The 13,643-nt window shown below is 41.4% G+C and overlaps 1 protein-coding gene across 4 annotated transcripts in view; it reads left to right on the forward strand.

Moving 5' to 3' along the window:
* Positions 1 to 2,591: 2,591 nt before the first annotated feature.
* Positions 2,592 to 13,643, forward strand: part of LOC142931452 (septin-7-like) — a 62,465-nt gene continuing 51,413 nt past the window's right edge. Inside the window, exons 1-3 of one of the 4 annotated variants that reach the window (XM_076075385.1) lie at positions 2,593 to 2,866; positions 6,247 to 6,345; positions 8,436 to 8,535. In XM_076075385.1, the coding sequence (XP_075931500.1) occupies positions 6,343 to 6,345; positions 8,436 to 8,535 (103 nt within the window). In that variant the 5' untranslated portion in view covers positions 2,593 to 2,866; positions 6,247 to 6,342. Of the gene's footprint in view, positions 2,867 to 6,246; positions 6,346 to 8,435; positions 8,536 to 13,643 lie in introns of all 4 variants that reach the window. The other 3 variants (XM_076075390.1, XM_076075378.1, XM_076075368.1) reach the window with 3 other exon arrangements.

The raw sequence follows: 13,643 nt of genomic DNA on the forward strand, positions 1-13,643 counted from the left end.
TTGTTAGTCTCTGTTGTTCTCCCTCACACTTCCCGTGTGTTAATTCCCTTTTTGATATGACAAACTAGTGTATGCTGAAGAGATGGAGCTATTTACTGTTGAGCAGCTTTCTCACGAAACTGTAAGCTTTAGATGTGCAGGACTCTGTATCTCACGGATAACAGACCTCAGTAGGGCTGAAGTAATGAGTTTTTGCCTTCTGGGCCAAAAACTCATTTTCTTGAAGCCAGTCACTTTCGGAAGAAGAAATACTAAAGAGTTCCGCTTTAAAAATGACAAGTTTAACTCTTTAGCATCTAGAAAGAGTTTAATCCCACTCAATTGTCCTTCCAGGCATCCTTACAGTCAAGATAGCATCAGATATATATTTTTTAAAAGGATTTAGTTATCTTGTATCGTGCCTAACATGAGTGGATCATAACATATTGGGTATGAATTACTCTGCAGATGCTCTGTTTCAAAATGAGACCAAACTTTTCTATGGATGCCAGTTTTTGAGCCATGAAAAAAAAAGCCTCCAACATACCTGGGGGGTTGATGCTTGGTGCCCCCCATTTTGGCTTAGTAGCTACTTGGCTAAATCCAGGGAGTATTTTAAGAGCGGAGTGCCAATGCCAAGTGCCAGTGCCAAGTTTAACTGTGTTTCCATTTGTTCCAATAAATGGTTAAAAATCTATGACGAGACTATTCCTGACTGAATTGAACGTAAAGTAAAATAGGATAATCACCGCAACTACGAGAGGTCCTTGAGCATAGTCATAACCAAGCTAAAATATTAGGCTGATTGGTAGTATGAGAGATTAGCCCTGGACAGACAGACAGATACACGCACACAACCAAATGCATGATCTCCCCACAGACTTAACACCTGGGCGAGATAATAAAACACATTCTTGATCAATGCAATACACTCAGAGGTTTTGTCCCTAAAGCGTTATTTGGTCCGCTACTATGACCAGAAGCTTATGGAGGCCAATGTTGGCTGATGTTCGCTAACTTTAGATACATATTTCTGTTAGATCATTCTGTAATTCCCACTTGTATCCATAGTTCACTAAATGCTAGTCTTTAATGTTCACTTCAAAATAAAAGTTTTATATGTAAAAGTTTAATTTGTTCCGTTTTTTAAAAGCTTTTCAAATACATGTGAATATATTGAACTATATGATAATGTGTACTGGACTACAGCATTAATAAGTTCAACTCTATAAATATTTGATAAGTATCTCCTCTAAAATATTTATTGTCCCAACAAAAATGCTCTTCGCTAAATTAGAGGTAACATTTTTGGACTCTGGTGGCAGTTGCTCTCTTAGCCACTAGAGCGCGCCAATGGACTATCTATATCCAAGGCACAATCAAGACCAGGGGTCTCATTTCTGAAACAGAGCGTAGGATCCACACTAAATGTTTGCGTACGTTCAAAGGAGGAAATGCAGGTACGCCAAAAAATACTCAGATTTATAAAACCTTGCGTACGCCTGCCAGTGAGCCATTTCCTTTTATAAATCCCAAATCACCCTGTAAATGTGTGCAGCTGGTTCAGCCACACATCCAACCATAAATGGTCAATGCAAAGCACCTTATGAATAGAATTAGTTGCTGATCAGTGGGACTTTACGGTGAATCTTGGCAACTTGCGAGGAAACTCCTAATTCTTCCATTGACTCGGTCCTAACAGTGCCAGAGTATCACCGAAGTATTTATGTTCACAGCAATCAGACTGATTACTTCCAAAATGATCGCGACAATCGGTGGCAAATCGGCAACAAAAGGAAATTCAAATGAATGTCATCCAAATGAAAGGAAATCCAAATGAATATCAAGCCGCATTTACCGCGTTGTTGGTAATTGTTCAGTGACGCTATTCACAACAGTCCTTGAAGGCAGCAATGTTTCGCCTCCAGCACATGAACGTCTCACGCGCACACGATCAAAGTGCTATCACTATCGCGTTTGACCAATTGGAAGATGGATCCGGGTGAATCAAGCTGGCCAGGCACAGCTATAGACCGGAACGTAAGCGGGTTTTCTTTTAAAATAAGAGCCCAAATCCTGCCCTCCGATTGTCGCGTCTCATTGTGCTTTGCTACGAGGTAGTTGCTCTTTCTGAAATAGGAAGGATACTGGAGTTTCTTGTTCACATTTGAAGCAGAACTGATATGTATTACTGTGTAGCTGTTTTAGAAAACAACTATTATTGTAGCATTACAGCTCGAACTTCCATGAGTTTAGTCGTTAAATGCTAGCAAAATAAACAATAACATTACATTTCGAATGTCCTGAAAGATATTACCAATTTAACTTGATGATATGGGCAGAACCCCCAGCTCTAGGCTTTGAGAAATACAAAAATGGGAAAAGTTGTCTGGTCAGTACGAGTGGAAAAGCTAGCTTGAAGGGGGGGGGGTACACTTTAACCCTTGAAATTAAAACCCAGTACACCAGAATTGTTATTTATTTCTTTATATATTCAATTGTACTTTTTTTGTCGACGTATACATTTGTTGCGATACATTTCGTCTTATTCTGAAATTCCTCACCGGACGTATTATCCACATACACACCTACAATTGGTTTGCCTCGTGAAGAAAAACAGTTGTTGGAGCATTTTCTTCACTGTGCTGTATCTGGTAGTAGTATCCGTCAGCGGCCATATGTAATAGAACCTCATTCATTCGACTACAGACGCACTTTGCGTTTTTTATTGACACCAAACAACGGGTTTAAGGGTGCAAAGTAGCTCATTACCCTCCGCTCCGTCATTCTTCTGGACGTTAATCAGTGTATGCCTCAGTGACAGGCTGGGTTGTGACAGCACGGTACAATGATCGAGCGACCAGAGACTGCTGTTCCCAGCATCGCCGTAAGTCTACTTGTCTTTCAAACAGACCAATGTGCAAGTGTTCTCACTACTGTTCTTTTCAATAGGCGATGATTTAAACCCCCTTTGAACACCCTATTTAACCGACCCGTGTGTTTTGGTTCGATCTTGTATATGGAGAAACCCGAACATCTAGCTCCTTAAACAATCTGCTCGTTTTATGGTATTGCTCATACTCAGACAGACATATACTTGAAAGAGACATCACACCTTGAGACAAATTCATATACTCTACTGATAACTTCGCATAATGTGGTTGACCAAACGACATGCATTTCGGTAAATGCCATCGTTAAGAATCACGTCTGTGTAGCCTTATTCTGGTGAAGCGAGCTTATGTGTGGCGCAACTACAACATCATTAGCATGTGTGTTGCAATAGATCATGTGTGGTGGATACAGTGTGTTTCAAATGTACCGTTTTGGACCCGGTTGACCACTATAATGTTGTTTTTAAAATGGCAGTTATTTAAACGGAGGCTGGTTTGATGGTTGCACGTTTTTACTGACCAGCACGTACGTACGTACCTACGTACGTGGTCTTGTTTGGACGTGAATACTACAATATTACTAGTATTACTCTGAATACAATCCAGACGATAGTCCTAGCCAGCCACGGTGGTTCAGAGCCCAGATGGGATTGGCTCTTCTCTTCTCGCAGTTTATACTGGGAGCAATGTATATTAAAACAATTTGAATTTAATGAAGTAAAACATTGCTTTTCTGGACTGCATTGAATACATAACAATAGTGGCTGAACCTCTCATTACTAGATATTAATAACCTGTTCCCCAAGTTAATGTATGTACCATTTCCAGATAGCAAGTCTTCATTAAAATGTGTAATTGCTGAATGTAGTTTAGTGGGACTGTCCACCCGCCCTGTTGGTTGACCACATCTAGTTTGCTTTGTTAAGGGCTTCGTGCACCGGCACTTACGTTTAGCAATGAGTGGTTACTCATACACTTACAACACAGCACCCTTAGTGTTTGTACTGTACATGTTTGTGATACGCTCTGAGGGGGGGCTGGCAGTGACTTTCCTCAGCATGGCACCAAGGGGGTGGGGGGGCACAATGTGCACCTAGAGAGATGGATCGGTGCTAAAAATAACGAAAGAAAGAAAGCACACAGGCTCCATTTTCAACCGATTGTCAGACTGATGTTATTATAGTATCAGGAGATCTATTCCTTAGCACCCTATTTAAATGTTCTCTGTGATGCTATATTTAATACATGATTCATATTCAATGTGTGTTAGCTGGAAGTTAAAACAGCTGATGGAAACGGTGAGAGGGCCTCAGCATCAGCTGCCTCATGCATGAGGTGGGGGAGATGATGTCAGTGAACCAGGCAGTTACTATCACCACCGGGTGGACGGGGGAGGTGTTAACAGTAATGGACTGACTAGCCTTCCTCTCTCACAGCCACCATGCCTGTTTTTCTTTCGGGTCAATTTTCTTATTAAAGAACCACATTAGTCATAATACATTTCAGTGGCAAGTGCCATTGCAGCATTGTGAATATTGATGGCGACAACATGATGAAGACAGTCGTCATTAAGCTGGAAATGTGATGTTTGAAGTGGGTTGTGTTTCTTTGTATTAACGTCATTGTGTGCTTTATGCACACACAACCATGTATACTGTATGTTGGTGCACACAGTGCAGCTGGGGAGGGGGGGGGGGGGGATCTACAGACCACCAGAGGTGGCGCTTTATGTAACACAGAACTTGTATATGTGGGTGGATCAAACATGGAAATGGTGGAAAAGTGCTTTAGGCTTGCTCAGAGTAGTTCCGCCTACTGAGTATTGATGAGGCGAATAGATAGTTTCCGTTTCTTTTCCCACATTCAGTGTGTCCATAGCATCTGCTGGTGGTGTTGATGTGTAGCCTACAGTTTTGTGGATGTCACACTCAACAGTGGGAAATGAGGAATATACAGTAGAGGGTCGAGTTAGGCTAGTAATGGCCATTATCCCGCTAATACCATGGTCACTTGCCAAAGAAAATGAAGTCCATTTATATTTTCATGCGTGTTGCAACCAAAATCTTACATTTTGAACAAGCCATAACTCCGTTTCCAACACCCGAGGGTTTGCTAATACCTGGAATGATCATAACATCCCATAAGGTTCTTATGTTAGATATTTCTAGTCCACGCAGCTCACAGAACCCTTTGGCTTAGCTACGAGCCAGAAAGCTAACGTTGTGCTAACAGGATTCAAAGTCAATAACATTGCGTACTGTCAACAAACAGTAAATAAAATGTGTATATAGTATGTTTAACAACAAGACTAGCTAGATATCAGCCATGTTAATGTCCCCTAATCAATATCTATATCTTTACAAAATGCTAACCGAAGGCTAACAAAAGAAAAAAAATATTTATATTTGTTAGTTGCTTACTATTTTCTACCTATGGTAGTTCCTCATTGATTGGAGCTACAGCAACAATGTCCTAACATCAAATCTTATTGTCTTCCAACACTTTTCTTTAATTGTCCGATGGCTGGCAAATATCATGTAGGCAGTCCTCCTACCACGACATAGATGTGGTGGCTCAACCTGGAGGCCACAGAATGCTGGTAACAATGTAGTACGCGTACCCAAAACATTAGTGTACACTGGGCCTTCAAAAACCTATAGGCCATTTTATTTTGTGTTGCTAGGAAACTAGGCTGTTGTGTTTGTAGTTGTGAAAGACATCGGTCAAACCCAGGTGTGAATGAGTCAACGCTGATACAGACTTGCAAAAGACATACGGCATAGCCAAAAGCAGGTAGACACCTCCATTTTACAGCCCAGCCACATGTGACTGTTGAATATCTCACAGCGCCCACTCTTGTGAGAAGATGTGGGAAAGCTTTTGTGAGGTCCAATGCTAATGTTGGGCGATAAGGTTCCAGTTCATCCCAACGGTATTGGATGGGGTTGTGGTCAGGGCTTTATAGAGGCCAGTCAAGTTCTTCCACTTCAAAGCATTTCTTTATGGACCTGGCCTTTTATACCTTAATTGGTATATAACTATCCATGTAAAAAGTATGATAAAAGTATGTTTATGCGAGCCCCACTGTTGAAGCTGTTTTAGAGCCCTGCGGTTGTAAAGCTTTCAGAATATAACTTCCTCTTATTTAATGACTTCACATTCTATTCAATACAAGGCGTCAAACTCTTATTGTCTGTAGCTACAGTACATATTCATTAGGGATGTCCCGATCAAGGTTTTTATTTGCCCCTGATCCCTATTTCAGTCCTTAAATATTGGGTATCTGCCGATACTAGGACTAAGCCAATATTGTATTTGCTTGACTGTGTTGATTATATATATATACTGTATATCTGACACACTGAAATACCAGCTACAGAATACTGACTCTTGATCCAAATACCGAAGATTCCAGTTCAAAACCAAGAGCGATACGTCTAACTAGGGATAGCTGCTAAGCTATCTGTTCATGGTAAGTAAATGCCTCCAAACGGTAATCTGGTTTGCTTGATAAACCTCAATGACTACATGCACCAAATATTCCGTTTTTGCCCTTATTCTGAAAAAGACAATATTCCTACTAAACTGTTAACATGGCTAATGGAAATTAATATTCCACTGACGCACGAACACATCCTCCGTCTTTCATTCCTTGAACTACCTCCTTGAAAAGGCCGGTGCAGTGTAAGTGTTAGCTGGTTGGTTTGTGCATAATTACCGCTCAACACACAGAGTTGAACACAAACGGGGAAGAAAAAAAACTCTCCTTGAGACGCATATTCCGAATGCACTGTATGTCCAGAGAACGCTCCTAAAACCAGAATATTGTCGGCATATCCCACGTGTCATAATTGAGTGTCTATTCGAAATGAGACCTAGTTCGGTACAACCAAACGAAATATGCTGTTTACATGACCCGTATCAAATTCTAAATATTGTCATATTCAAGATAATAGTGGAATGTGTGTATGTAAACGTAGTCAACATCTTATTTTCTATTTCTATTCGTGTTTAATACACAATATATAATGCGTCATTGTGGAGGCTTTGGAGTTGTTGGAAGCCTTTGATGGATTCATTGATTACATTTTTCCAGTAACTTGCCTCACTGATCTGTTCCTAGCAGGATAGGCAATGATGGCGGTCTCATGGTTCTGTGTGGTTTTCTTCAGGAAAACGCTAATGTATGATTCTGATGTGGCAGATGGTCAATTCAAACTCAGCAGTTCTGATTAAGAAGAGACGCTACAGGCCAAAACGTTTTTCATGCACTGGTTGATTTAAAGATTTTGGTCGTCTTTCAGACGAGTGGAAAGAAAACATCTAAAAATACACATTTAGGTGTTTACAGTATTTTCAGAATTATGGAATGATGCAGAGATACCCAAAATTCCTTCTGTAAACACCTTTTACTCCAATATGTCGACAAATTAGATGAATTTTGAACCTGGCTTTATCCAATGTTCAGATTGGAAATTTATGCAAATTAGCACATTGTTTTATGAGATAATGTCTCGTTTCAAACATTTTCAGAAAACTTGTAATACAGAAAATAATTGTTTTAATGTCAGTAATCAGTTGGGGAAGTTATAGTGATATTTGTTTGTTTTTACCCTATTCCCCTCTAGTTACTCCCCTAAATGCAACATAAGCTAGCAACGACACGGGATTTTGAGTCAGTCAAAGGTTCCGCTGCAAGTCTTCCATCAGCAGGCCTATCGGTGCAGAGCTGCCGTTCTTCCATCGGGAGCTCGAGAGGCCCCTCAGTGGCCAGCGATCGATTGTGTTTGACTCACGTAGCATGCAGCGCAGTGATTGGGGGGGGTGTAGAGAGAGCCATGGGGAAGGGAGAAAAGGGATAAAGAGATGAGGCAATACCTCGGCGGTAGAAAAGGGAGCAGCTGGAGAGCCTGGTCCCCTTCCTACATGATTGAACACTTGGTGAGACTGCAGTTGGTCGTTCCACGTAGCTTTACGTTTCTGCTTTAAAGAACGGATTGGCTTGAGTTATTGGTTTATATGACTCTTCTGTTTTAGTTTACTTATTTGATAGACTGTGGCAGGGTTGACTCCACTTCCTCTGTCCTTCCTCGTCAGATCCCAGCTGCCTTCACTTCAAAGGGGCTCTGTTGCTGCAGGACTCAGAAATACTAATTGCAGGTTTAAAAAAAATAAAATGATTTTTTTTCGTCACTCCGTGTGCAAATAATGAGTGTGCAGCTCCGAATCTTTTACGTATTTGTCACCATAGTAACGGAGATTCTGTGTGAGTTGCGTGCATGTTCATGCTCTTACTTTATTCTATGTTAAAGATACAAATGTCATTGAGAGCATGGGTTTTTATTAGTCATTTATATTGTGCAATTCCTGCATTAAGTGTGTGTGTGTGTGTGTGTGTGTGTGTGTGTGTGTGTGTGTGTGTGTGTGTGTGTGTGTGTGTGTGTGTGTGTGTGTGTGTGTGTGTGTGTGTGTGTGTGTGTGTGTGTGTGTGTGTGTGTGTGTGTGTGTGTGTGTGTGTGTGTGTGTGTGTGTGTGTGTGTGTGTGTTTTTCTCTCCCTTCAGCAGCGGAACCTGGAGGGCTATGTGGGCTTCGCCAATCTCCCCAACCAGGTGTATCGGAAGTCGGTCAAAAGAGGGTTTGAGTTTACGTTGATGGTTGTAGGTAAGTTGGAAACATCTGCCTCGTGACTGAGGATGTGAGAGTGTGTTTTTGTGCACCCCTGCACGCACACCTGTCCATCTACCTGAGTGTGTTTTCATTTTTGTGCTAATGTGGGTCATCAGTGCACAGGTTGAAAGGAGGTAAAGCACGCTTGGCATGCGGCGCACTTGGCTGCTCGGGATGACAAGCTGACCGTTTAAAGAGTGGTTTCTGCAGAGCGCTGGTTCCCCTGTGTGGCCCGGCTGTTAGAGCGGCTACAGTGTCGCTCGGTGACGGAGAGAAAAGCTTTGATTCCCACAGTTTCCCAGGACGCACAATAACGCATCTGTGTGCTCTGGATGATTTGATTTGGATCATGGGCTGCAGGATGTTGGCTCAAGTCTGAATGAATCTGGTTGCAAAATGTGGCTCACAGCATAAGGAATAGGAAGCGGACAGAGGAGCGGAGAAGCCATGCGTTTGGCTGTCTATATGGACACACGCCAAAGCTATAAAGAAGCTCAAAAGATCAGGCCCAACCCCACATGAACCCACATATGCAAATCCGGAGAGCACAGGTTTTTTTGACCGCAGTGAAAGTTTTCTTTTTTTTTTCTTTTTTTTTTTGAAAGGTTCAACGTCAACAAAGCTTAGATAAAACCAGGTTGTGAATTTTTTGTGTCATGAATCCTTTGTCAATAAATTTGACTTTCTAGTTGAAACCTCTGCTGTATAAAAACGTCAACAGCGTTTGCTCCTCTCTGGCCTACAGACAATAAAGAAACAAGCCGCAACGCCTCGACTCACCCACGGACTCGCCTCTGTTGTCGAACCGTGACATTTAGCCTGGGAAGATCTCGGGCTAATGGAAAATGGCGTTCATTAAATGCCCGCTAAAAAAGATACTACCACCCTTATCTAAACAAATGGAGGGCACCGCTTGACGTGATGTTTAGAAACGCTCAGGTCCAGGGCTAGATTTTCAGTTCTTGGTTACAAGCGTCAATCAGACATTTTGAATGAGCTCCTTTTCTGGAACAGAGGCTTGTGATGAGTAATGAACTGATATGGATTGTGTAGGGAAAGTGTAATAATGCAGGCAACCAAGACGTTTTCAAGACGCTGATTGCTGTTGTCGGCAGGAAATAGTTCTACTACATAATTCCCCACTAAAACCACAAATTGTTGTTTAACAGTTCTGTATTCCTACATCTGGGTTAAATACACAAAGTTCAATGTGTTAATGTTTAAAGGTGTTGGTAGGTGTCTTTTTGAACTTTAGACTGAGAAAGACGAGCTGTTTTCCAGTCTTTATGCTAAGCTAAGCCAGTAATGTAACCATCCCTTTAAACCCTAACTAAACCAAGTGCTTGTAAACTCAAAAAGAAAGAAATAATTCACATCCTGTGAACTATACTCAGATGGACCGTTAAAAATTACATTTCCTTTTGTGCTTCTCTTTTATTTCTGCTCCTTCAGAAATATTCTGTATTTGGCTGTTGTTTGACCGTTTTCTTTTTACATTTGTCTTAAACTCTGTTCCGGCTAGCATGAAAATATTTTAAAAGGCCATAAATCTAACTGAATGTATCTTGTGGTGACCCCGACCAGTTCAGTGGAAGGAGAAAGACTTTAACACAAAGAGGCGTCCAACCTTTTACTATTTGAGCCTGGGGCTTTGGCTTCCTGTTTAGTAAACAGCCACTGTGGACGAGTAGCAGGAGGGACACAAAGACAGCCGAGTGTCTGCTTGGGTGAGAACCAGAGAGGGATCCACCATCAATTAGTTGCTGTTTCAGGCCCTCTCACAGACGGGCCCCTCTGTCTCTCTTCCCAGATATCTTGGCTCCCAGCCCCGCATACCCCAGCTGATCCAAATTTCACACATAACAAATGTAAGGAGCAGAGCAGTGTGCTCACCACCCAGCAGACATTTAAAGAGAAAGAAGGTTGGTCAGCTAGCGCTTGTTTGTCCCATTTCTGAATGTGTTCTCAAAGCTATGATGAAGGAAAGCTGTGACCAAATATATTGGTCACAGCCTATTTTTTCCATGACACAGACGAGATGAAACTAAAACTATGACTTAATCTCCATATAATACCGTTGACAAAGAAGAGTTTACTAAAGATTTTGGGAGTAAAACCTTTTTACAAAAGTTGCTGTATAGTTTTTTGTTGATGACTATAGAGGAGACGAGTATTAAACTCATTTATTGATGTTTCTTGTAGTAACTAAGTGTTTTGTCCTCTAAAACAAGATTAAAATATTCCCGATTTTCATTGACGTAGCAGAAAACATGCTAGCCTGCAGGAAACAAGCTAGCGCTACTTAGCCACAAGCTTTTCAAACTTTTTGTTTTCAAGAGTTACTGAACTCCAACAGAGGAGGCTTACATAAAAGAGTATGTTGCAACAAGAGATGGATGAGTGAGCTGCTTTCAGAAAGATTATGTTTGAAGAAAAAGCTGTATGAATGAAGTTCTAGTGTTTGTATCCATAGTCTGTATATAAGAAGTGGACGTAGTCATCGTGATATCACCCTTTGGTTTGTGGACTGATGTTATGAACCCTCGAGTTCGGCGATTTCGCCATCTTGGATTATGGCTGTTGCCATGTTGTTGTTTTTTTCACAACCTATGAACAGACGTTACCATATTTGGAATGCAGAGGAGTGACGTAGAGAAGCCGTATACGTCTCTGGTAGCACCAGCGACCTGTCAATCACAGTAAGCCCGCCTTAAAGCATTCTCTGCTTTATGGTCTGTTTGACGCTAAATGGACCATCATTTACTAAATGAACATCATGCTGTATCGAAGACGACTTGAAACTAGAGATTGAGACCATAAACTCATGTTTACAATGTTTACTGAGGTAATAAATCAAGAGAGAAGTAGTCATTTTCTCATAGACTTCTATACAACCAGAGGAGTCGCCCCCTGCTGGTTAGTAGAGAAAATGCAAGTTTTAAGACACTTCCGCATCGACTTAACTCTGTAGAACCGGAGGTTGCCACCTGATCTATATGCACAACAGGAAATGACCAGTTACAACTTGAGCATAATCCAGCCTGTGCCTGAAGCAGCAGTATGTGTTTGTCCAGCCAGAAAATTCAGTTTGAAGTTTAATAAAATGTGTAAAGCAACTTAGGTTGTTAAGCAATGTTAGGTATTTACTATAGACTCTTACACTGTGTAACTTTGGCAAATGGTGCAATAAACTCCTCGTCATGAAACATAGAATCAACCAAAAATGCATTATAAATAAATATTACTATAATTTCAAACCAAAGTAATTGAGATGTGACCGAAATTTTTTGGGAAAAACTAGTGTTAGACAGAAACAGAAGAGCTGATTTATTCATTTTTTTTTTTAAAGCAGCCAGCTGGACCGACAGCATAAGCCCGGCTGTGAAAGCAAAGACTGACGGCTGGCCTCAGCGCTGCTGTACTTGGCATTGTGGTGAAGTGTGAAAGCTCGGCTCCACTCGGAGGCTCAGCATTGTTTTCCGTCGTAGTTTGGGAACGGGCAGATGGTGGAGTATGAGATGACTGGGCCGATGCCTGCCCTGCAGGTAACCGGATCAAATTCCAACATGCAGGGGAGGGGGGGGGCAATTCATTCGCATACAAACTGCTAAAAGAATGTGGCCCGAACGATCGGATCTCAATGCGTCTCTGGGTGCATCCACACCTGCACTTAGAGCTGTCCAGAGCAAATAGTGCTGTCATTACCCAGTCCTGTGTCCAACTAATTGTGATAAAGTACAACTGTCTTTGTGTAATGCAACAGCATTCCTGCCTTACGCACTACTGTGTGTGTGCGTGCGTGAGATAACAAAGGTCAGACTGGCTGGAATATGAGCTCTAATACGTCTCATGGCGAGACGCTTCAGATTAACACATGGTAATGGCATCCAGCTGTACAGTGTATTTCACTGCAGCAGGCTGTGTGTGAGTGACTGTTAATATAATCAAATTACTGCTAGATACAGATAACTATTTTTATAATCCAGTGCTCTGTGTGACGTACAAGCTAAACATAGGCATGCATATGGGATTGGAATAATCAAAAGATGTTAGATGCAACGCTGGTATTTTGAGTAATACTTGCTGCCATCTTACACAGTGGCAAACGGGAATCAGTCTAACCCCCTGAACCCTAAAACCTGCTGGCGGGATGGAAAAGCATGTTTTCTTTAAACACTGGCCAAAGCTGCATCGTTTATCCTAGCCAGAAGCTTTTTTCGTCTTTCCAACGATCCTTGAACACTTCATATGTGATGCTTCCGTCAGAAAACGCAACTGAAACTAAGCTTAAAATTGTGATATTTCATCAAAACATTTTATTCTAAATGTCTCATTTAAATAAACCGTTTACTTTAACCAGATTCTGTAAAAAACATTACATTCTGAGCTCTTCAGTGCAACTAGGAAGTCACGATTGCCTCGGCTGAGACCAACAGTCACGTGACAAATATTCAGTGAAACTTCGACTGACCTGTAGGCTGCTGAACACAGAGCAGAGAGGAGAGGAGAGGCTCTAAGTAGAGGTTTAAGAAATGTGAATAGTTTAATATGAATAGCAGGTGGAGCCTCCCATTTCCCCCAACATTGGTAACACTTCTGGCAACTTGGAAAAATGTTGGATCTATAGATTCCATTGTTTGCCAATTATTGTAAAAGAAATGATCAAAGAAATTCAACTTGTTTTTTTCTTTTTTATGATTTATGGCATGGGAACTGTGTCATACTGCACAAAAGACATGTTTGAGTCCTCTCTACTTTAGCCATGGTTGTGCTGTTTCCACAGGACTTTTATATTAGAGTGAAAATCAAGGCCACAGAGAGAAAATGAGACTGGAGCGAAGAACACCCCGAAACTGCTTGGGGTTCAGAGGGTTAAAGAAACATTCCATGATTTTTTTTAAACTGGGTCTCATTGCCATTGTTGGGGCCATTCAGACTTTTCGACCATCATGCTTACTTTGTGTTCACCACCTCAGTTTTGGAGATGGCAAATGCTGAGTCTGGTGCAAAAACGCACATCAGGGAAAATAGGGAGAGCCTCCTAAAGCTTTCTAATTATACTTCAACATATCATAAATCAAACTAAACGCTTATACGAGTCT

Source organism: Anarhichas minor, unplaced genomic scaffold (genome assembly GCF_050575085.1).
Source record: "Anarhichas minor isolate MPS153535 unplaced genomic scaffold, ASM5057508v1 ptg000005l, whole genome shotgun sequence".
Taxonomy (NCBI): Eukaryota; Metazoa; Chordata; class Actinopteri; order Perciformes; family Anarhichadidae; genus Anarhichas; species Anarhichas minor.